Here is a 26,105-nt window from a genome sequence, read left to right on the forward strand (position 1 = left end):
AGTGTTGGGGTGGGGCATTGTGTACCACGCATGGCACTCCGGGTAAACACTTCACAGTATATGTAACTTATTTGACTGCATGACATCCAGTGATTACTTCAAGGCAAATCTGATACGTAATGCCACACAAGTCCAATCAGCAGATACCACCTCAGTAAAAAGCACCATGTTATCGTGGTGGGATCTTGTTATTGCTACATTCGCTCGGGAACAATATGTGTTCAGCTCTTCAGCACGAAGTATCAACATGAACATTCAGAACACACGTAATATGAAGATTGCCATCCTTCCTTGTGAATCCACGTAGCCAAGCTTCTGAAATATTACGGCTGTCAAGTGAACAGCAGCTGTGCACTTGTTTCCAATGTCTGTTTTCTGCCTTGGTCTAATCTCTCCGCCCGCAATATAGTCTTACATACGACATACCACATACGACATACCACTGATCTCCACCCCCAATATAGTCTCAAATACGACATACGACATACCACTGATCTCTCCGCCCCCCCAATATAGTCCCACATACGACATACCAATGATCACATACGACATCCCAATCTCTCCGCCCCCAATATAGTCCCACATACGACATACCACTGATCTCTCCGCCCCCAATATAGTCCCACATACGACATACCACTGATCTCTCCGCCCCAATATAGTCCCACATACGACATACCACTGATCTCTCCGCCCCCAATATAGTCCCACATACGACATACCACTGATCTCTCCGCCCCAATATAGTCCCACATACGACATACCACTGATCTCTCCGCCCCCAATATAGTCCCACATACGACATACCACTGATCTCTCCGCCCCCAATATAGTCCCACATACGACATACCACTGATCTCTCCGTCCCCCAATATAGTCCACATTACGACATACCACTGATCTCTCCACACCCCAATATAGTCCCACATACGACATACCACTGATCTCCGCCCCCAATATAGTCCCACATACGACATACCACTGATCTCTCCGCCCCCAATATAGTCCCACATACGACATACCACTGATCTCTCCGCCCCCAATATAGTCCCACACACGACATACCACTGATCTCTCCACCCCAATATAGTCCCACACACGACATACCACTGATCTCTCTCTCCGCCCCAATATAGTCCCACATACGACATACACTGATCTCAGCCCCCAATATAGTCCCACTGATCTCTCCGCCCCCAATATAGTCCCACATACGTAATACCACTGCGCCTCCTCTAGATGAAGCCATGAAGATCCAGTGAAGGGTTCTTGAGATTTCTTGCTGACAAGGGTAAAACCTGAGTCCCCTTGTGACCATGAAATAAAGGTCAAGGTCACCAAACCTGACCGTGGCCTTTTGCATACTGTGATGAACCAAGGTAGCAAATATAATCCAAAAGAATCTAAAGTGCACAATTGAAGAATCTAGTCAACGGCGAGGTTAGGACCAGAAATTTTACGAGGTTAGTTTTACGCCGCACTCAGCAATATAGACTTCATCTCTTTTAACAATTAAATCAAAGGTGACCATCACCACTGACATAGGCGCAAATGACTTTGAACACAGCTGTGTATGTTATGAAGCATGTTAATATAAAGTTACATGACTGCTAAAACATGTCCCTATTAAAATGAAAATGCAGCAATACTTTTCCAGAAAGTGTAATCTCAAAGTATGTTGTGTTTCCAATCTGCTGACTCTGGCCTTTGACCTTGGACAACTGCCAAAGACATAATTCAGAGACATTTATGAGAACTAGTTATTGTCAGTCTGTATAGTTATATAATACCAGCGCCTTGAGCAAGCACTTCCTGCCTGGATATGTGCGCTATATAAATATTGTATAATAATAATATATATCAAATTCCAGTGAGTAATCAGTGAGCATGGTTTTACGCTGCTTATAGCAATATTCCAGCAATATCAGGGCAGGGGACTTCACACATTGTAACCATGTTGGGCATCGAACCCGAGTCTCCTGCATGAGGAGCGAACGCTTGGCTTCCCCACCGCCCTGATCAGATTCCAACAGAACTTAAAAGGATGAGTGTTTAATGTGGTCCCTGAGATCAGGCGAGGGATTGTGTGATCTGACACTTCATAGTTATGAATGGGGTGCAAATGAAGATCAGAATGTCAGCTGATGCACTGGTGTATAAACAACATTCTCTTAGTGAAAGCAATACTCACATCTTTATTGACAATAATCAATGACTTGATTTTACTCATACATGCGCAAGAAATTCATCTGGATGTCAATGAAAGCTAAAATTCTCTCAAAGTACATTGGTAGCCTTTTGAGTGAAATATCAGGATTTGTCAACAACAGAGCAGAATCATACTAATTTTATCTGCTTAGACAAAGAGTACATGTCTGGACGAATAAACAAAAGTGAAAGGTGATATAGTACATATTAACATACACAGGTTCTCAAACTATTGCACGGACCAGCTGGAGTGAAACCCTTCAAAAACAAGTGCACCATATCCAGAATTGATCTGTGACAATGAATCTCATCCATTTATCCAGGAATGGTAAACAGGCTTCATGAACATATCTTACTTTGGGGCCAGAAAAAACTACGGAATCGAAAGACAGAGTAACTAGCGACTCTTGAAAATATTACATGACTAATATTTTCCAGTCTGTAAAAGGTCTCTGTAAAAGATAAGTTTGAAATTCCCATGCACTGATTCACAAAACATCCTTCTCCCAAACCCTAAATCACTTAAGTACATGTGGGTTACAATCAACAATTTGGACAATTGTTTTCAAAAAAGGTTCCACTGCATAAAATACTGCCTTTGGCACTGGTTCACCACAGACCACTTTTGGCATGTGATACTTGTAGTTGTTCGAGCCTACTTAGACTTATCTACTTCAGACTGTAATATGCACAGAATGTTTGTACACTGAACAGCTGACAAAATATAAAGCTTCCAAAATCTTCAACCACTGCAAATAGAGTATAACAAAATATTCAATCATCTGTAGTATATACTTCATGATCCAATTTACAGAGATGCAACAGAATCAGAAATATACATGAACACAGGGACACCAGCCCAATACCTTCACAACGTCACCCTTAGCAAGCTTTCTACGTGGTCTTCTCAAGTGCAAGAATCTGATGACCACATTAGGATTACCCAGTTCGGTATGAACAGGTTTCACGTCAGGTGGGGTGCCGTCCTTTGTATGAATGAAAGCCATGCTGACCTAGTCCCAAGTAACTCAAGATGTTTTAAAAACGACTTATCAACGTCTTCAAATTTGAGCTTGGCATTATGCCATTACCATATCAATTGACGAAACTGCAATTATTTCATATATTAAGAGTTTATTCACATCATTACAGCAGTTAAATACATGTACATCATGGTACTGTTTAACAAAATAAAATACACCTTATGGAATTTGAGGAAGGGGGAAACAACTTCTTGGTGTGCTAAAATAATGACTACTAAAACAGTATCTATTGATAGGATGAAGTAGAGTTGGACACTTTCATTATCAAATTACCATTAACACAACAGACTTTCATGTCATGGGACTACTCCAAAGTTGTAGATACTAAGCATGCATAAAATAATCAAAGCAGCAATAACATCTGTACCTACTTAACCAGAATTCATCTGACAGACAGAGAAAGAGCGAGTCACTTACACTGGGTAAAATGTCTTCAGAAATGTCTTGTACATGATTGAAGACAACAAGAATATTAGACAAAATCTTACAACACCTAATACACCTTGACATGACCAACAATTTGGACACAAAACAAGCGGGGCTTATAGTACATGGTCGAACATAAAAAAGGACAGCTGCACCAATAGAAGCATCCCGTGGGAAACATTCAACTCAATGAGCTTGTTACATGATCAGACTGTTGTCTGGTCTACATGGCAGACAAAGGGAGACTACCCAGACTTGACGAAGCAGATTCACCAGGGCACCACTGTTTCTAAGCATTCCAAGATGGTGGATCTTCTCCGAAGCTTGGGCAGTGTGGTCCTGTGTCGTGAATGACGTGGAATAAGCACTGTCCAATGTGCAACATAATTGCAGTGAAAGTCACATTGTTTTGTTCAGTTTTCCTGCTGTTGATCATCAACTTGGCTGACGCTTGAGAAATCAAACTTCTCACCAGTAATTTTTTCAAAGCGATCCAAGACATCATCACAAGTGGTTTCAAAGTGAGTAGTTGCATCGTACGACTTGGTGATGAACACCTGCCAAACAGAAGAAGATGTTACATTAAGATAATGCTTCTGATATACTCACGTAGACTCATCTACAACAGAGCCATAATGCTTTCAGCAGCTTTTAAAATACCTGCACTGTTGTGGCCTAACTTTGTTTGATTAAACACACAATACACTTACCTGACTATCAGTTCCGTCGTCTGTGGGAGCCAGTAAATCAGAAGTATCAACAAACCTGGTGAAATAGACAGAAATGTGTTACCACACACACAAACATGATAAGCAATATTCCGAACATCATGCATCAGTCTGCAGTGTGTGAGCTATTGAAAACTATTCAGAACCTGTTCAGTATATACTAAGACATTAGAGAATATATGATCAATGCTATGACAGGTATTTTGAATGATTATCAACAATATTTAGGGTAGTGTCATTTTCATCATTTAAATATCCTTCACCACCCCAACTGGTTGCATGTAATCGACTTATGCTTACTTCTCAACAATTGGTCCTAGAAGATCAAGTCCTGGTTTAAGTTCCGCCTCTGGGTTATCTGTCTCAACAGTTGTACTGACAATGGCCAGGAAGAAGCCCTTGGCAGCTACTTGATGGGTATAGGACACGCAGCAAACATAGATGTCTGAAAGGAAATGAACATCTGTCTACTCACTGCAAAACACAGACATTTTATATCAATACATGGGACTTTGTGGGGGTTCTGCAAGATAATCTGTCCCCAGGAACCTATGGCTCTTCGATACAGATGTTGCTGATAATATCTGGACCAGACTCAATTACTTAGTTTAAATATTAACATGCACTTGCCCTGAAACCAAGGTGCTCGCTACCCTAAGACTTCTTGTTTCTTCTCCATGTTTACACTTGGTTTCAAAACTACTTCCATCGTCTGCTCGACTATGGATAGGAAGATAACTTCTGTCTCGCATTTTTCTATCTCTTGCACAAAAGAGTCTAGACCTTAGCTAGGATCAAATCGTAAGATCAGCACTGGCTATGATCGGCCTAAGATCGGTTAGCTAAGACGACTGTACAATTGGCATAACTTGCTAAGATTGATTTTAGATAAGATCGCTTAGTGCAACGGCACCATGGACATCATGGTCTGATGATAACCAGACATCATGATCTGATGATAAGAACTGGACATCACGGTCTGGTGATAACAAGACATCAAGGTCTGATAAGAACAAAGACATCATGGTCTGATGATAAGAACTAGACATCATGGTCTGATGATAACCAGACATCATGATCTGATGATAAGAACTGGATACCACGGTCTGGTGATAAGGACTGGATATCATGGTCTGATGATAAGAACTGGACATCACGGTCTGATGACAAGAACTGGACATCATGGTCTGATAAGGACTGGACATCACGGTCTGGTGACAAGAACTGGACATCATGGTCTGATAAGGACTGGACATCACAGTCTGGTGATAAGTACTGGATATCATGGTCTGATGATAAGGACTAGACATCACGGTCGGATGATAAGAACTGGACATCATGGTCTGATGATAAAACTGGACATCACGGTCTGATGATAAGGACTGGACATCACGGTCTGATGATAAGAAGTGGACATCACGGTCTGATAAGGACTGGATATCACGGTCTGATGATAAAGACTGATTATAAGGACTGGAAATCATGGTCTGATGACTGAAATCATGGTCTGATGACAAGGACTGGATATCACAGTCTGATGATACGGACTGGACATAACGGTCTGATGATAAGGACTGGACATCACAGTCTGATGATAAGGACTGGATATCACAGTCTGATAAGGATCGGACATCACGGTCTGGTGACAAGAACTGGACATCATGGTCTGATGATAAGGACTGGGTATCAAGGTCTGATAAGGACTGGATATCACGGTCTGATGATAAGGACTGGATATCACGGTCTGATAAGGATCGGACATCATGATCTGATGATAAGAACTGGACATCACGGTCTGGTGATAACAAGACATCAAGGTGTGATAAGAACAAAGACATCATGGTCTGATGATAAGAACTAGACATCATGGTCTGATGATAACCAGACATGATCTGATGATAAGGACTGGATACCACGGTCTGGTGATAAGGACTGGATATCATGGTCTGATAAGGACTGGATATCACGGTCTGATGATAAAGACTGGACATCACGGTCAAATGATAAGAACTGGACATCACGGTCTGATGATAAAACTGGACATCACGGTCTGATGATAAGGACTGGACATCACGGTCTGATGATAAGAAGTGGACATCACGGTCTGATAAGGACTGGATATCACGGTCTGATAAGGACTGGATATCACGGTCTGATAAGGACTGGATATCACGGTCTGATTATAAGGACTGGAAATCATGGTCTGATGACAAGGACTGGATATCACAGTCTGATGATACGGACTGGACATCACGGTCTGGTGATAAGTACTGGATATCATGGTCTGATGATAAGGACTAGACATCACGGTCGGATGATAAGAACTGGACATCACGGTCTGATGATAAAACTGGACATCACGGTCTGATGATAAGGACTGGACATCACGGTCTGATGATAAGGACTGGACATCATGGTCTGATGATAAGAAGTGGACATCACGGTCTGATAAGGACTGGATATCACGGTCTGATGATAAAGACTGGACATCACGGTCTGATAAGGACTGGATATCACGGTCTGATTATAAGGACTGGAAATCATGGTCTGATGACAAGGACTGGATATCATGGTCTGATGATAAGGACTGGGTATCAAGGTCTGATAAGGACTGGATATCACGGTCTGATGATAAGAAGTGGACATCACGGTCTGATAAGGACTGGATATCACGGTCTGATGATAAAGACTGGACATCACGGTCTGATAAGGACTGGATATCACGGTCTGATTATAAGGATCGGACATCACGGTCTGATGACAAGGATTGGATATCATGGTCTGATGTTAAGGACTGGGTATCAAGGTCTGATAAGGACTGGATATCACGGTCTGATAAGGACTGGATATCACCGTCTGATGATACGGACTGGACATCATGGTCTGATAAGGACTGGATATCACGGTCTGAAGATAAGGACTGGATATCACGGTCTGATAAGGATCGGACATCACAGTCTGATGATAAGGACTGGATATCACGGTCTGATGATAAGGACTGGACATCACGGTCTGATGATAAGGACTGGATATCACAGTCTGATAAGGATCGGACATCACGGTCTGGTGACAAGAACTGGACATCATGGTCTGATGATAAGGACTGGGTATCAAGGTCTGATAAGGACTGGATATCACGGTCTGATGATAAGGACTGGACATCACGGTCTGATAAGGACTGGATATCAAGGTCTGATAAGGACTGGATATCACGGTCTGATGATAAGGACTGGACATCATGATCTGATGATAAGAACTGGACATCACGGTCTGGTGATAACAAGACATCAAGGTCTGATAAGAACAAAGACATCATGGTCTGATGATAAGAACTACACATCATGGTCTGATGATAACCAGACATGATCTGATGATAAGGACTGGACATTACAGCCTGATAAGGACTGGACATCACAGTCTGAATGATAAGGACTGGACATCACGGTCTGATGACAAGGACTGGACATCATGGTGTGATAACGTCTAGACATCTGGATGATACACAAATTCGTAAGTACAGTTGAAAAATAAAGCTTTCAGATGCTATAAACTTACCCGATTTACGTCCAACTTGGTTCTGTGGAATGATGATTTGAGAAGACAAAGCATCTGCAGTATTGGGAATTGGATGGTTCAATATGCATATAGCACGCACCACCTGTAACACAAAGGTAGGAGAATATCAGTTGAGACAATACCAAATCAAAGACTTTCTTCAGCTGTTGTAAATATAGACAGCTCAGGGCTTTGGCCTGTGCATGGTTGCTGTTTTTCTATAGCTGAATCAATACATAGCAATACAACACAATAAAGTTTCTACAGAACGAAAACTGTGTCTGTGAAGTGGCTTTTGTCTAAAAAACATCCACAATAAAATGTGAATCTGGACTGTTTTCACCAGAAATGATATTCCTGTGTTTAGAATACACAGATCATACATATTAGCAATGGATCAATTACTTCAGTATGCAATCCAGCAAGAAGCTACAGATGATCCCTGCCAATACCCTAATGTCACAGGTTACAACATTAGACGGTGCTTGGTCACTCAAATGTTTAAAGGAGCGAATGTCAAGGGCCATCATTAATTCCAAACTGTTCTTGGACTATGGTCCATACACAGTAGACAATAAAAACAGATTTGCAATCACATTTTGGTACTATACCTAGTATCCCTCTAATGACACTGACATCACACAGTTTGAATAAGCATGTACTGCTACCTTGTTCAGCTATAATGATTGTGTTAACAACCTGAAAAGCGACAATACAGTGTGTCCCCGTTAGCTCAAAAAGGGAGGCAATACCAAAGTAGGACAGGTCTAATATTTTCACAACTTGGTGAAACTGATGTAGGTACTCCTGGGAGCACTATCATCTGGGATTCCTCCTATCTAACTACAATATACAGGTACCCACAGTGGCATGACAGGACATACCTCTCCCACTTTCTTACACTTCTCCTTGGCATAGCTGGGGTCACACACAACCATCTTGCACCTGGCTGTCTCTCCAGCTGAAGACACGCCAACCACCTTCCCATCCTCATACACTATTGTAGCATCTTCCTTGTCCAGCATGTAGGTTCCACCATAGATGGCGCTGAGTCTACACATGGGAGAAGCAGCATTAGGTTATACAGAGACATCAGGTGTTTACCTTCATTCCACTCACTTTAAAACAACAAACCCTATTACCTCACCATGGAATTTATTGAAAAAACAAGGGATGATGTGGAGAGTCCAAATTTCCCCATCTCTCTCTAAAAAGTGTTACTCATAAAAACAGATGTCTCCCCTTCCCCAATTCAACGTTGAGACCTCAAAGAATTCATTTGATTCCTTCAATTTCAAAATCTCTAAGTATGAAAATACATATTATTGATAGTATGTTATCATGTTTGAAAAGTCTTCGTTTTAATATTTTAATATTCAACTGAACATGATTGCTTATCATCAACTCCACAGTTGTGTGAATATGGGTGAAGTTGTTTTAGAGTTATGCTTGGAACACAAACCCTACCCTTCAAAAAGACCAAGTCCAAATTTATTGCCATTGAAACAGAAAATTTCAAACCCCCAAAATGCACATCTACATGATATGGTGGACAGCACAGCAAATTTGGTGAAGATGGGTAAATAGTTTAAGAATTATGCTCCGGAAAAGAACATTAGTTGCAGGATTATGCTCCGGAAAAGAACTTTACCCTTCAAAAAGACAAAGTCCAAATTGTTGCCATGAAAACAGAAAAAAATAAAATTGGAAAAACATCAAAACTTGCATGAGTGATGTCTGATCAAGAATGGTTTGTGGGCAATATCTTTCTTTCCTCTCTTCTCTCTGCATTTAATTTGTAGGGCCTGCCCAAGAGAGCATATTTGCACCTCAGGAATGTGTCAAAACGCAATTTTAGCAATATCCCACAATATCACAGCAGGGACACCAGAAATGGGCTTCACACATTGTACCCCTGTGGAGAATTGAACCCGGGTCTTCAGCGTGATGAGCGTACACTTTAACCACTAGGCAACCCCACGGCCCAGACCCAATAAGTGATTAAGAGATGTCAAACATATAAATGTCATTATCATTTTTGTAGGAGCACATCCCCTGTTCCAGGTGTAACTGCTAGTTGAAGACACATCTGATATTGTATCTCCGATACCTTGTGTAGCAGTCACTGGAATACCGACCCAACCACTGCTAGTGAAGAAGCTGCCAATGTCCAGGCCCCCATTTCTCGAAACAAACTTAAGTTTTTACTCAAATCTCAAACTGAGTTCACAATTTGGAACAGCTGAATTTTTAACTCAACTGCATTTGTTAAATACTAAAGCCCAAACAACTAAAGTAATCTATCCACCAAACTCAAATTATCTTCTATAGTTTGAGTTTAATACCGATTTCAGTTCATTCTGTGAAATGCATTTTCCTGCGTTTTCTCAAATTTGAGTAAAAACTCGAACTTAAGTCAAAACTCAGACTTGTTTGTTTCGAGAAATCGGGGCCAGGTGGAACACTGGCCTCAAGTTGACACTGGTACTGCCCATCCGCAATCTTTAGAATTCTTTAGTGACCTCTCAAAACCTTACTAGCAAACAAGATGATGGAGAAGACTGACACAGCTGATAATTAGTGAGTGAGTATGGTTTTAGGCCGCTTTTAGCAATATTCCAGCAATATGGTGACTGAGGACACCAGAAATGGGCTTCACACATGGTACCCATGTTGGGACTCAAACCTAGGTCTTCAGCGTGACGGGTTAACGCTTCAACCACTAGGCTACCCCACCAACCCAACTGATAAGTAACCAAAAGCAACAGTCGCACCAAATGTAGAAAAAACAACAGCTTGTTGTAAATATTAAATCATGCTACCATGTGTTGTTACCTTGCAAAGCCTTGTGGTAGTTCACCTAGACCATACAGAGGATACAGGTATGGGGTCTTGCCATACTTGGCCAGGGAGTCACTGTACAGCTGGCAGCGTTTGATCAGGTCCACACAGGGGCCATTCAGGTAGCTGCACACAAAGAAGTCAGTGATAAAACAAGCCTACATCCTGAATCATCACAATACCTCAACGATGCTTCATCATTACAGAGGGGTACACAAAGCCCGCAGTCTAGACTACCAGTTGTCCGACTTCCATTTTTGCGGAAGTCGCGGTAGCTGAATAGGTTAGGCGGCTGACTTTGAGTGCTGGCGATTAGGTGCCTGACTCTGAGGGTGTGAGTTCAAATCCCGGATGGGGCTCAACTAAAAAAAGTACTAGAATTTGTACTTTACTAAGAAAGTGTAATCCCAAATATAACATATGTTACAATGCTTCATCAACTGGGCCTCTTTCAAACTGGAGAGTAGTTAATGGGTCTCAGACAAATTTGTGTTGTCTTTGTACAATTATGCTTGAATGCAAAAACATAAATGAGATTGTTATTTATGTTCAAACAATATCATATCAGGTGACATTGGAAAAGGGCTTCACATATGGTATCCATGGGGGGAATTGAACTTGGATATTCAGCATGCTAACGAACACTTTAACCACTGGGCTACCCCACCGGCCCTGATATCGTCATAACACACCAAGTGGTAAGTATGGCAATGATGTCTCTTATTTGCATCCAATCCACACAACTTGGTGTTTGGTATGGATTGTCAAGCTATGTTCGTTTAAACAACCAATGTCAACAGTGGGTAGTCCTTGCTTACCTTGAGGTGAAACAGTTTTAGGATAGGTCTCCATGATTGTTTGATTGTTTAGACAATCATATATCTCCATAAAAAGAAGTGAATGCATTTTCAGCTTCCATTTATACAAATATTCAAGGGATTGTAGGGGTAGGGTGCGGAACAATAAGGGCAGTAGCACATCCCCAAGGGTGGGAAATTCACATCTTCACCACAGTTTCCAGTGAGACCCCATTCTTGCAGAGCTCAACAAGTCATCAGAAGATGACATATCCCCCCGGACCCCACATATTTGAAAGAAGAAATCATCTGACAGCTACTTAAAGTCCAGCTGACCTGTGAAGGTCCAGGTTAGAATATTGGCCTTCAGTAACCCATGCTTGTCGTAAGAGGTGACTAATGGGATCGGGTGGTCTGGCTCTGACTTGGTTGACATGTCATCGGTTCCCAATTACGCAGATCCATGCTCATTCTGTTGATCACTGGATTGTCTGGTCCATTTTAGATTATTTACATACCCCCGCCATATAGCTTGAATATTGCTGAGATTGGCGCAAAACTCAACTCACTCACTCAGTGAGTCCAGCTATTTTTTGACTAAGTCCAAATTGTTTCCATGGAAATCATGAGAAATATAAATGCCAAGAGTATGTAAATAGCCAAAGGCACCACTTTAAGATCTGTCTCATATATCTGCCTAGTTCTGTTGAAATATATTGAACGCTTTTCAAGTTGTACTCCGGAAATGAAGCCCACCCCTCCCTTCTGGGATGAAGTCCGAATCCTATGGAAACCCGGAAAATTACATATGCCAAAAATCAAAATAGCAAAAGGCACCACTTTGGCATCTGCCTCATATATCTCCCAAGTTTTGCTGAAAGATATAAAGAAGTTTTCGAGTTGTGCTCCGGAAACGAAACCCACCCCTCCCTCCGAATCGTTTTCATGGAAACCCAGAAAATAATAAAATCACAAAAATCCGCAAATAGCAAAAGGCACCAGTTTGAGATCTGTCTCATATATCTGCCAAGTTTTGCTGAAAGTTATTAAGAAGTTTTCGAGTTGTGCTCTGGAAACGAAGCCCACTCCTCCCTTTTGGGACTAAGTTGGAATCGTTTCCATGGAAACCGGGAAAAATCAAAATGCCAAAAATCTGCAAATAGCAAAAGGCACCACTTAAGGTTCTGTTTGATATATCTACCAAGTTTTGTTGAAAATATTGAACGGTTTTTGAGTTATGCTCCGGAAACAAAATGATTACGGACGTACAGACGAGGCGTCGACTATATGCCCCCGCATTACATGCCGGGGGGGATAACAATATGTAATAATCAGAAACAAATTGTAGAGAAAGGTTTGGCCAGATTTGTGTGTTACCATGGTCTTCTTGTCTTATCAAGCTATGTCTTATCATTTGTTCTTGCCATAAAAAACTATATACCTGTCATCTCGGTAGAGAGCCAAGGCATGGCCTGCAAAGTCAATAGTTCCCTTGTCCAAACCAAACTTTTCATAGAGCTGTAAGGCTGTTCCTTTCACATTGATATCCTTGTGGGTCTTTGGGTCATCTTCCTTAAAGTCCGAAACATACTGAAGGAAATTCTTAAACCTCCTTTTCTCAAACAGACCCATTAAAGCTGAAAGACAACAAAAAAATGATATAACAACAAAAATGCATTTTCAATGTTTGAAAACAGTTAAGTAACAATTCTAGGTCCATTTACAATATTCTGTTTAAATCAAGTCTTCAATGCAACTGACAACAAGAAGACAAAGTCATCAATATCCCCCACAATGGCAAAATACTCTTCATGATTATGTCTCGAGTCTATGTCTAGAGTTATGATTATGTCAAATATTTAGGTGTGTATATAGAAAAGTGGAAGGAGAGTATTGAAAGGTTTTTAAAGTTCTGCTCCAGAAAGGAGCACTATCACCAATTTCAGTCTATGTCAAACTTGTTGCCATGGAAATTCTACAAATATTTTTTTCAGAATTCCAAAACTACCAAAAGGCACCAGTACACCACCAGATCTATCTATGTGCCAAGTTTGGTGAAGAAATAGTGAACGGTTTTAGAGTTCTGCTCCGGAAAAGACAAATGTGCACGGACGGAGTCCATTTTAATACCCCCCCCCAAAAGCGTTAGGGGGATAATATGTTTTAGGAAAGGAAAGCAATAATTCTAACCACAAAGCTATACAAGTAAGTATCTAATCAGACCTCCAGATAATATTTCAACATCAGGAATACGTACTCCTTATTTTTTCAATATAGGAGTACTGGAAATACTTAGAGCACTGAATGGAATCTAATGGCATATCAGTTTCGTTTCAAATATTCACAACATTGCTACCCTTGTATAAACAGGTCAATAAACAATAAAACAATATCTTTTTAGATAAACATGTCTGTAAATGATTCTAACACAGTACACCATTGCTGTGGTGCGTATCTGCTGCGTTTTCTCATTTTTTTCCTACCGTATATTGCATATTTTTTATCAATACATACGCCGATACGGCCCTTATCTGGAGCCCTGCTAATGATATCAGAGGTGATTGATTTTTTTTTTATCGCAACACATTCTCTTAGTTGCCATGTTGAAATATGAGTGAGTGAGAGCATGTTATTATGCCACTTTTAGTACTATTCCATATATATCCAGCATGGACAAGGACCAGAAATCACACAAATACTTTCACATAGGCTTACTATCATCATCAGGATAATAAGCAAGGAGCATTTCTGAACAGTACTCACATGAAGTAAGAGCCTCCTTTTCATTGCAGGGCACCTTGTAGATTTTGCCTTGCTTGTATACATAGCTTCCTTCAATGGACTTGAACTCCAGGTACCTGGTGACCTTAGTGTGGAGGAGAAGCTTCACCAGCTGGCCTGGAAACAGCCACGAACACATTGTATCAACAAGGAGGACACATACAAGAACAGAGCTCCAGATAAGATTTAGCTCATGTGGGTACTGTACCCACTGTATTTTTTTGGAGTGGGTATTATGAATGTTGAGTGGGTATTTCATTTTCCGTTACCCACTGCTTTCAAATATGTGCGTATTTCAGTCATTTTACTCACCTAAGTTTTATGTCATTGAGTAAGTTTACTAAGCAGGTATGTTCTACCTTATGTCATACCCAATAAAACCAACTTAAATATAATGGAAATGATTTCATAAAAAATCCCTCATCCTATACGGACAGTACAACACTAGTCCTATACTAACAGAACAACTTGATAGCAATCCATGTTTTTTTCATTACGAAAGCGATTTTTATAAATATATTCCGTACGCATGTGTTTTAAACTTTTTGCGTATCTAACATTTTAAATGCGTAATTGGTACGCAACAATTATTTTTCAATGCGTAATTGGAAATTTTCTATGCGTATTTTACCCAGATACGCAGCTTATCTGGGCCTCTGCAAGAACACACGTTCATGAAACACTGGCATAAAAAAACAGATTTATATAAGAATATGATTGTAGTTAGCAGCTCCTGAGGTTGAAGGCAAACCATGAATGGCTTCAGACTTATAATGATAGGCCACCCACTACTGTCATCACAGGACTGTCATCACTTACATAAGTTCATTCTCGAACAAGACATGACATTGCCATGGTTTTCACCATGATTTAGTAATGACCACCATGTGGTGGTTTGAGGCATGGTTTTAAACATGGATGAGTCTTATTTACCTATTATTAACATTCAACCATGTGCCTCTTTTGACAGTGCTTAGCGGTGTTTAATTCCATGCAACAAACTCCATACAGGGAGACAGCAAGTATGGTTTTACGCCGCTTCCAGCAAATTTCAAGCAATATCACGGTAGGGGACACCAGAAATAGGCTTCACACATTGTACCCATGTGGGAAATCGAACCTGGGTCTTCAACGTGACGAGCGGACGCTTTAACCACAAGGGTACCCACATCCGCAATCAAGACGATTTAGGTGTGACAAATCCCCCCGGCTCCCACATACTTGAAAGAACAAATCATATGACAGTTACATAAAGTCTAACTTGATTTATTTTAGACTAAGTCTAAATCATTTCCATGGAAATCATGAAAAATATAAATGCCAAAAATTGGTAAATAGCAAAAGGCACCACTTTGGGATCTGCCTCATATATCTACCAAGTTTTGCTGAAAGACACTGAAAGGTTTTGAGTTGTGCTCCGGAAAAGAAGCCCACCCATCCTTTATTGAGACTTAGTCCAACACGTTTCCATGTAAATCATGAAAAATAAAAATGACAAAAATATGTAAATATCAAAAGTCACCACCTTATGTTCTGTTTGATATATCAACCAAGTTTTGCTGAAAGATATTTAAAGGTTTTCCAGTTGCGCTCCGGAAATGAAACCGACCCCTCCTTTTGAGATTAAGTCCGAATCGTTTCCATGGAAACCGAGAAAATATAAATGACAAAAATCTGTAAAAAGCAAAAGGCACCACTTTAGGTTCTGTTTGTTATATATACCAATTTTTGTTGAAATATATTGAACGGATTTTGAGTTATGCCCCGGAAACAAAATGATAACGGACGGACAAACGAGGCCTCTACTATATCCCCCTGCAATACACGACGGGGGGATAAAAATAGCATGCCAAAACCTTTAGATGACCCAGTTAACTTAAACATCACAATAATTATGACAACAATGTCAGCTATTGTTAAACAAACATCAAGTAAACATCAAGTAACCCTGTCAACTTGAGAGCTGGATTTCCTGACAACTATCAAGACTGCAAGAATATTTTAGCTTCATTTGTCCTGGACCCATAAACTAACACAGGAAATGTCATTTTCTGATTAAAATTGATATTTTATACTTATCCTGACTCATGCTAAATGCTAGTCTCCTTCTTCTTGCGAATGATAGTGGAACACTTGAAATCCCTTGAAGTTCCCTTCTAAAAAAGCGGACGTAAAATCATCACTCACCCACGAGTTGCCTCCCTTGCCCCTTTGGCGCCCTATCAGTCACCTGACTGGCCATGCTTGTCACTCTCTCCTGAATGTATACTTTCGCCTGACACCCGGATTTACAGGGAAATCCAGAGTGCCTTGAGAGGAAGGGCTGACCTCATGAGTCAGGATAAGTATAAAATATCAATTTTAATCAGAAAACTACATATTTTTCCTTATCCTGACTCATGCTAAATGCTTGCAGAATCTGTCGGAAACGGTGGTGGGTCAAGCCACTTCCTGGATTCACTGGCTGCTGTTTTACGTCCTGTATTATTACCCCCCATGGGAACTTATGACAGTACTGCTGATGACTCTGTTCTTCCAACTTCCTTCTGATGAGACCTTAGTAAGTGTGTGTGTGTGTGTGTGTGTGTGTGTGTGTGTGTTTTGTTTGGGTGGTTTTTGGCACAACTTGTCCGATTTCTTCCGAAACTTCTGACATTTTCGTGTGGATTTTTAGATATACTAATGTTCCATTAGTTATCTATTGCAACTCCATCTCTTGATGAAGTGCATCAAGTGGAGATGTGACCCTTCTTCATGTACGAGTAAGTCCTATACAAGCACAGGGTCTATCACTCATGCTAGTCTGTTCTAGACGTGTGTATGGACATAACCATTTGCTCTCCGGAGTGTTGGTTTTCACAAGTCACGTGATAAAAGGGTGAAATTTACTCAGAGCCTTTGTGGAACCGTTAGTCATTGTGCTACAACAAGTGACCCAAACTGGTGAAAGCCTGAGACGTCTTCGGTGGCAATGTCTCTGAGGTAGTGGTTGGCAAACACTGTGTCTGATTTCCAAAAGTAGCCCTCCATTATAGTTATAATCGTACAGTTTCCATGCAGAGCATGTGTAGACACCAGGGCTCTGACTCCGTGGGGATTGGAGGCTCGTGGAGGCTCAAGTCCTGCTGCTTTGTAGGCCCTTAGTATGACGGCTCTCATCCATACTGATATAGTTGTTCGTGAGACTTCCGTGGGCGTCTCAGTGGATAAGGGGATGAATAGGCGCTTGAATTTTCGTCTCCTAGTCTTTGTCCTTTCTAGGTAGACTTCCAATGCTCTGACAGGGCATAAGGATAGATCCTGTGTATCCCGTGGCCCAAGGACTGTAGAGAGTGCTGGAAGGTGGAACTGTCTGTCAGGCTGGCCAGGCAGTTGGTTCTTTGCGATGAAATCCCACCTCAGTCCAAGATGTACGATGTTACGATGTGTTGATTCAAATCGTGTTCGTTCAAAGTCCAGAGCATGTATTTCTGACATCCATGGTGCTGTTGCTAGGGCGATCAGAAACAGCGTTTTCTGTGTCAGTAGTTCAAAGGATGTCCAGTGTAGAGGCTCATAGGAGTCACTGGTGAGATGTTGTAGAACTACATTCAGAACCAGGAGCCTTGAATTTCTTTTGTTGGTCTTCAAACTTGAACGAGCATAGTAGTGCCAGTATCTCTGGTACTTTGGTCAACTTGACACCCGCCTTCATGGTGATAACTGTGCTGAGAGCAGCCAGGTATGTTGAGAGTGATGAACCTTTTAAGTGTCTCGTCTGTCGCAAATGACACAGGTATTCTGCCACTTGAGGATGGGTTGCTTGTACCGCTGTAAAGCCTTTCCTCGTTGCATACTGTTCAAACTTCTGCCACTTGTCGTCGTATAAGTTGCGAGTTGATCTGCATAGAGCTAGTGTCACTGCTTTCGCTGCTCTGGCGGAGTACCCTCTTTTCTTTAAGCAAGCTTTGATACGCTCCACGTGTGTAGCTGGAACATTGTCGGATTCCCGTGAGTTTGCTTGGTGTGTGGATGGACGAGTAGGTTCGTCCACTCTGGTAGTTTCAGGGTTGGACTTCCAAGTTCTTGTATGAGGACGGGAAACCATACCCTCGCTGGCCAATAGGGAGCGACCAAAATCAGTTGCAGCGTCGTCTGCTTGATTTTCTGTATTACTTGTGGTAGTAGTGCTGGAGGTGGAAACGCGTAGGCGTTTAGTCCTTCCCACGAGATGCTTAGATCATCTGTTGCCCATGTCTGAGGATCCGGTACCGGTGAGACGAATGTTGGTAGCTGTTTGTTGAATTTTGTTGCAAACAGGTCTATGAGCCAAGATCCTACTGTCGGTATGACGAACCGGAATACTTCTGGATGTAGCATCCATTCTGTCGGGGATGGTTGAAGTGGACCGAGATAGGGCGCCTCTGCTATGACATTCTTTGCTCCTGGAATTGAACATGCCTTCACGTAGATGTTCAGGTCGTCGACGATGCTGAACAGGTAAAAGCTGAGTTTTAACAGAATTTGGTGATCTTGTTGATCCTTGTTTGTTGATGTAAAACGCCACTGAGGAGTTGTCCGTGTGGACCGTGAGCTTTGCGTTCCTCAGTACGCTGGACCAATGTTGTAAAGCGTTGATCACTGCTTTCATCTCTAGCAGGTTGATGTGTAGAAGGTGATCCTGACTCGACCACTTCCCTGCTGCCACTGTCTAGGTGAGCACCCAATCCTTGTAGTGACGCACACCGGCTGTGACAAAAAGGTTCGACTTCTGTGTCCACCACAGGAGATATGGTTTCAGGTTGTCTGGTAGTATCAGTGGATCCGAACTGTCGAGATGGGCGTTCACAAATCTTTGTAATGGGCGTAGCTGTAACCTCCCTCTGCGAGTCATGAGTTGAGCTGAGGTGAGTAGACCGAGCATGCTTTGCCAAGCGCGTAGTGTCAATGGAGAGAGCATTGCTTGAGATATCATCTGTTGTATCTTGACCCAACGATCCTCTGGGACGACAATGCGATTCAACGACGTGATGAAACGAATTCCTAGGAATTGTAGATCCTGTTTCGGCTCCAGTTCCGACTTGAGGAGATTTACCAGCCATCCTAACTGAGTGAGAAGCCTGATGGTGAAGTCTAGTTGCAGTTGCCTGGGTTCTTGATGAACTTAAATTCCGCCGTCCAGGTAGAATGCACTGCGTGAGACCTCGACGATGTAGATATGCAATGATGGGCTTGGTCACTAGAGTAAACAATCAGGGGACCGATGATATTCCAAACGGTAGAACCCTCCACTGGAAGTGATGTCCGTTGAAAAGGAATCTTAGGTATTTCCTTGAGTCTGGATGTATCGGGATGTGTAGATAAGCATCTTGCAGATCTATGCTGGCAAGGTAGTCTGATCTACGAACGAGATGTCGGAGCTGAGGAAGATGTATCATCTTGAATTTTGCTGGTTTGCGAAGATACTCCTGGTTGAACTTCCTCATGTTGTAGATGAGCCAAAATTCTCCTTGGAATTCTTTTTCGGTACCAGGAAAATTGGGGAGTAAAAACTGGGCGTGATGTGGTCTTGATGTATCTCTTCGACTGCATCTTTGTCGAGTAGAGTCTTGATTCCGTCGTCCAGTTTGTCTATCTGGTCGGTTGCATAGGTGCAGGCCAGCGGGTTGCTTGTCAGCGGTGGAGTGGCTTCCAACTCTATCTCGTACCCTCGGCGTAGTATTTGTGATACGTAGTCGTCCTGTAGTATTACACCGGCTGGGGGTGGAAGACTCCAGTCGTTCCAAACCTGTCCTTCAGCGCTTGAATCCCCTGGCACCTCTGGGTGCTCGACCTCTTCCGGGGTTGCCTCTGGGGGCTCCGGTTGGGTGATGAAAAGAGCTTCTTCCTCCTTTAGGGTTGGACTATTTCTTTACTCTGGCTTTCTGGACTCCAGCAAACTTGGACTTGGAGTAGAGCTGGGACGTCTGGCGGATCACATTTGCCAAGGTATCTATGGACTTTATCATCATGACCTCCCTTGATTCGTGTGTAACGTCTTTGGCGACTCCTCGATTCCTCCTCCGAGGATGGATGATGCTGACCATGGGGCTCTGTATAAGGACTTGGTGAACCGTTCACTCAAGGTGCACGACGACAGTAGTCCTTGCCTCCTCAGGAGAGCGAGGCCCGCGAGATGCTCCGACATATACTGGTGGTCTTTCTTCTGAGTCAGTAGAGTAGAATATACCATCCGGTCCTCTTCGTCGGTGGAGTTCTTGAACTTAGAGATGAGTGCTTCGTTGATAGCCCTGGACCTGGCTAGTCCGAAGAAAGTATGTCTAGTAGTCATATCAAGTTGCGCTAGCTTCTTATCCTGTATCTTGTAAGTTCTATAACGGGAGTCGTCGATGATTTTGTAGTCCTCATCAATCTCTGGTGCCTTCAGGAAGGGTTCCATGTGATGTAGGGGGAATTCCTTGGCATTGAACGTCGGTATGTGTTGACTCTGAAACTTGGTAGCTGTGCTGAGAGTTTCCGGTACTTTGGAGATCGGGTCGATCGGTGGGAAGGTGAGTGTGTCGAACTCTTCGTTGGACATTTTGTAGGAATATGCCTCATCTGTGCCCTTGGATGGTGATGCCAGGTTCAGACCCTTTGCAATCCATGAGGTTACTATGACTTCACGTTCATCCTCAGATTTCGACATCTCCCGATCCGACGATCCATGGCGACGTGAGTATGTAGATCTGTACGTAGAGCTGCACGAAGGTGAACGATCCCGATGAGAACGTGTATTTCTCCTGGAGTTTTGTGATATCTCTCTAGACCTTCGTGAAGGTTGATTCTCAGTCGTAGCCTCTCTTTGAGATGTGAAGCGCCTGCATGCAGGTTCCCGATGTGAGTCGTGAGTCTGACGGAGATGACGATCCATATCTACGTCTACTGCAGGGTTCTGGAGAACGCTTCAATCTACTTCTGCGTGGAGGACTCTTAGAGTTTCCTTCAGGGACGTCTAGGGCTGAGCTGACATGGTAGTGTTGTCGAAGCTCCTCTCTTCAGACCGGGGAACATGGTCGGGTGCGTGGGCCTTCGCGCAGGTTTGTCTCTTCTTCCAGATGTGTTGGAGAGGCAGCTGACCCTTCACGTAGGCTTGTAGTAAAGGTAGAGGTCCTCGTAGTAGTCTTCTCCTGCGCGAATAGCGACATTCCATCATCAACATCACCTGTTCCGTAAATTGTTGCATAAACAGCCCCCGGTTGAAGTTCTGCAACGTAAGTTGCGACTGCTGCAGGGTTGATGATGCTTCGGAGGACGATGAGGCCTCTTCTTAGGTACGCTGTGCTTGAGAAGAGTTGACGCTGCTGCTATCTCTAGTACCCGATGTCTGCGTTGATAGAAGGTCTTCTGTCAATGTCTGCGCTGATATGGTTGCCGATGTAGCTGTGGAAGCAGGCCTCGTCTTCTTGGAGACGACTGTGACTTCAGGTATGAGGATGGGGGGGAATCAGCATACACGTCTGCTTCCGCTGGAGGTACAATCTCGGCAGAGAAGGATCTCGTCTTCTGTGTAGAGCTGTGTAAAGCCTGCGACGAAGTCTTAGGGTAGGAGCCCTCTTTTTGAGCGTTGAAGACGTCCTTGACTTCTTAGTCTGCGAAGAGGCCAGCTCTGTTGACGACGACCTCTTTTTCTGTGAGCCAGAGTTCATTGCTGGAACAGCGACCTGCCTTTGTATGCTAGGCAATTCACTAGCAGAATGAATATCAGCAGTAACATTCAACACACAGTTATCAGCGCAATCACTTGATATACCAGACATGCCTTGTGAATACCTTCTAACCCAGTCCTTTGCACGTCTATGAATGAAAAAAGAGGTAATTATTAAATTCAAAGGTGGTTAATCCCTGACTTTGTTTACAGCGGGAGCGGGAAGAACATGAGATAGTACAATCAGGACATAATAAATGGGGGTCAATGAATACAAGTTTTCATCAAATGTAAACACGATGAAAATCAAGTACAAACAACGTAAATTTTAGACAAAATCCCAAACCATATCAGTAGTATACTAATCCAAAATCGTAAAAAGCTGAATTTAGGATGTAATAGGTCCAAAAAGGAAAGGATATGTGCCGTATAGGGACCCAGGTGCTCTCACAACCGTCCTCAAGGGCGAAGAAGGAGAGAGTGACAAGCATGGCCAGTCAGGTGATTGAAAGGATGCCAAAGGGACAAGGGAGGCAACTTGTGGGTGAGTGATGATTTTATGTCCGCTTTTTTTAGAAGGGAACTTCAAGGGATTTCAAGTGTTACACTATCATTTGCAAGAAGAAGGAGACAAACATTTCATGATAAGGAAAAATCTATGTTATCATCAAAACCCAGATTTACTCGTTATGCATATTGACATTCAAAATGGGCGTGCCCATGTTAAACAGTTTGATGGGTGGCAAAAATAGGCATATGTCATTGGAGTTGGTCAAATTCAGCTCATTTTCCATTAAATTAGAAGTATTTCACCTGTGCCATTTCAATATGTACCATGCCATGGTATGCATATTGCACTATTTTGATCCCTGCTATCATAATGTACATGACCTTCACCTGTCTCATATCATGGCCAATCATCATTCATTCTCGACAGTCCACTGCAAATTAATGAAGTATGCAGGAACCGGGAGTGGCATCTACTTCACCTTAAGATAGCACCTTAAGTCTTCTTACCATTTGCCATCAACAACTTGGGAATTAGGTCAACATTCCAATCCCTTCCTCTTCCAAACTTTTCATTATCTCCTGGATATGTCCGTCCTTTATATTTATAGAACTGAAAAGAACAGGACACAATTTTCCATCACTTTATGCAATATTCCAAGAATATCATGGCAGGGACACCAGAAATGTGCTCCACACATTGTACCTATGTGGGAACTGAATCTGGGTCTTGGGCTTGAAGAGTAAATGCTTTACATGTGACCCCATCACCCCCTATATGGAAATAAACATAGGTCTCTCATGTTGAAATGGAGAAAAATGTGGGTACATGTACAAGGGCCAGTTCACTTTGGTTTCCTAGGATAATAACTATGATGTAGTGAGCTGACATGGTCACTGATACTTCATGGCAGTGAATACACTGATCAATCTTTACACCAGCAGTTGGAGTCAATCTACAACTATCAGTGTCATCCTGATTTTATAACCACTACAAAACTGGGACATGGGCAATATATCAACCATAGGTAGATAGACAAGACACAGGCAAGAGGTACAATAGTCCTATCACGGTGTAGGAGTTAAAGCTTAATGTCACAATGGCAGTGTTTCAGCTATATCACGATAAGAAGTCACACATCAATAAGAAGACTGAACAGAAACCTCTCAACGATACGCCCTGCAAGAACTAAATTATCACCGATTCAAGTTAATGCCAACGAAGATTCCAGTTAATATAATTCCAGTGTATTAAAAAAGCAGAAATAATAAGCAAACAATACACAAATGGGCTATTGATCGCTATCAACTTATATCATGCCAGTCACATTATTCTTGGAAGCAGTAGTCAGATGAAGGAGAGTAAATTACCATCAGTTTGAGTTAAAACATTATTCGACTATTGTTGTTCGTCATAAACTTAGTTCCACAAGTTATTTGCTGAATATACCAAACTTACATCTTCAAGTGGGGTCATTGAGGCACTCTCGCCACCATAGTACTTGTTTCTGTCCATATGCAGGACCTTCTTCCCACTGACAGACAGCATGCCACTGAGGATACATTCCTGCAACAGAGATATGGATTGTAAACCGATGATGATTATAAAGAGAGGTACCCAGATAGTTGCAGGGAATGACATTTCATTTGTCTGAGACAACTGAACATTTAGAGGGTTAAAACTGTTGATCATCCAATTCTAGTTACATTATATAAACAAGACCAAATTGGACAGTCAATATTAGGGGCAAATAAATAAAATGTTGTGGTTCTGATTACACCTCTTTATAATTTAGGGTAGGTAGGTAGGATTTTTTTATTAACAATTTTTTAAGAAGTAAAGTACAAACAAGTGTTTGCCACTGATGTGGCAATGTCGTGGTGACCTTGAAGATGAGGTCAAGGTCACCCAAAATCAACTGGTGTCTGTGTAATCCCCCAATGTACGCTGCCACCAAATTTGAAGACATTGCGTAGGTCACCCAATACAACAGTCGATGAGATGCCGTGTTAAGAAGAGTTTGAAAAGTGTTCAGTGTCGTGGTGACCTTGAAAATAAGGTCAAGGTCATCTAAATAACCTGGTGTCTGCACAATCCCCCAATGTAGGCTGTCACCAAATTTGAAGACACTGGGTACAACAATTCATGAGATATCACGTTAACAAGAGTTGGAAAAGTGGTCAGTGTCGTGGTGACCTTGAAAATAAGGTCAAGATCACACATATCGTCTGGTGTCTTTGTAATCCCCTAATGTAGGCTGTCACCAAATTTCAAGACATTGGGTGCAACAGTTCATGAGATATCACGCTAACATGAGTTTGAAAAGTGGTCAAAGTGTCATGGTGACCTTGAAAATAAGGTCAAGGTCACCTAAATCGACTGGTGTCTGCGTAATCACCCAATGTAGGCTGTCACCAAATTTCAAGACATTGGGTACAACATTTCATGAGATATCGAGCTAACAAGAGTTTGAAAAGTGGTCAAGGTCACCCAAATTGACTGGTGTCTGCGTAATCACCCAATGTAGGCTGTCACCAAATTTGAAGACATTGGGTACAACATTTCATGAGATATATCGCGTTAACAAGAGTTTGAAAAGTGGTCAAAGTGTTGTGGTGACCTTGAAAATAAGGTCAAGGTCACCCAAATCGACTGGTGTCTGCATAATCTCCCAATGTAGGCTGTCAACAAATTTGAAGACATTGGGTGCAACAGTTCATGAGATATCGCGTTTACAAGAATCGGACGACGTACGTACGTACGGACGCCGCTGAATACATACAATTAATAACACATCTATCAATGTGTAATTGTTTATTAAATCAAGCTGGCAGCCATCATATATACTTCTCTATCAGAATTACCAACATCTGTCGGTGCAAGGAAAACACAATGGAATCCGAAAGCGTAATTTATTCATACCGCCTAAAAAAAATAGGGTCTGCAGCAGAACTCAAGGATGGGTCGGGTAAACGGAACCACAACATTTTTATTAGGCCTGACCATCAACTGAACCAATCAGAGGGCTCGCTTCAAGCACCACCACCGTTTTGTGCAGATCATCATCGATTTGTGACTAGGACGTTCAGTTGAGGGTCAGAATAGGCTTTCAATCGACTTCCAGAAATAACAATAAAGAATTGGTGTCGGGGGTGGTGATCGATTGGTCAATAATCCATGATTATGTTTACATACAGTTTTAATCAGTTGCATGCGATGGTAGTGTAGCAATCAGCAAATCAGGCAGGTGGGGTACATTGAAGTTTCCAGCCCTGTCTTGATTTAATGTACTTGAAGCATTTCGATTAGGAGAGTCATCTGAATTGTTTTAGAAACATTTTTAATCTCTAATCCTTGCAAAGACATGAGGGACTATGTGTGTGAGTGTATACCCAAATTATAACAATTATAAAAAAAATTCATAAATAATATGTATGGTCGCCCATTTCCCGATATCAGTAGCTTTCCGCTCTGTAACATGACACAACAACGGAAAATACCTCCGTTTTCGAAGCTTCGGAATGCATAACATGCGAGGCGAATCATTTGATG

General features: G+C 42.1%; 1 protein-coding gene across 1 annotated transcript in view; it reads right to left on the reverse strand.

Moving 5' to 3' along the window:
* Positions 1-2,175: 2,175 nt before the first annotated feature.
* The window catches only part of LOC124264052 (rab GDP dissociation inhibitor beta-like), a 30,274-nt gene continuing 6,344 nt past the window's right edge, over positions 2,176-26,105 (reverse strand). The window contains exons 2-11 of the mRNA XM_046698769.1: positions 24,012-24,119; positions 23,063-23,165; positions 14,362-14,496; positions 13,040-13,235; positions 10,796-10,927; positions 8,845-9,013; positions 7,961-8,063; positions 4,706-4,850; positions 4,388-4,442; positions 2,176-4,234 (exon numbers count right to left, since the gene is read on the reverse strand). Coding sequence (XP_046554725.1) covers positions 4,091-4,234; positions 4,388-4,442; positions 4,706-4,850; positions 7,961-8,063; positions 8,845-9,013; positions 10,796-10,927; positions 13,040-13,235; positions 14,362-14,496; positions 23,063-23,165; positions 24,012-24,119 — 1,290 coding nt within the window. The 3' untranslated portion in view covers positions 2,176-4,090. The remainder of the gene's footprint in view (positions 4,235-4,387; positions 4,443-4,705; positions 4,851-7,960; positions 8,064-8,844; positions 9,014-10,795; positions 10,928-13,039; positions 13,236-14,361; positions 14,497-23,062; positions 23,166-24,011; positions 24,120-26,105) is intronic.

Source organism: Haliotis rubra, unplaced genomic scaffold, assembly GCF_003918875.1.
Source record: "Haliotis rubra isolate DU_JTF1 unplaced genomic scaffold, ASM391887v1 Scf906, whole genome shotgun sequence".
NCBI lineage: Eukaryota > Metazoa > Mollusca > Gastropoda > Lepetellida > Haliotidae > Haliotis > Haliotis rubra.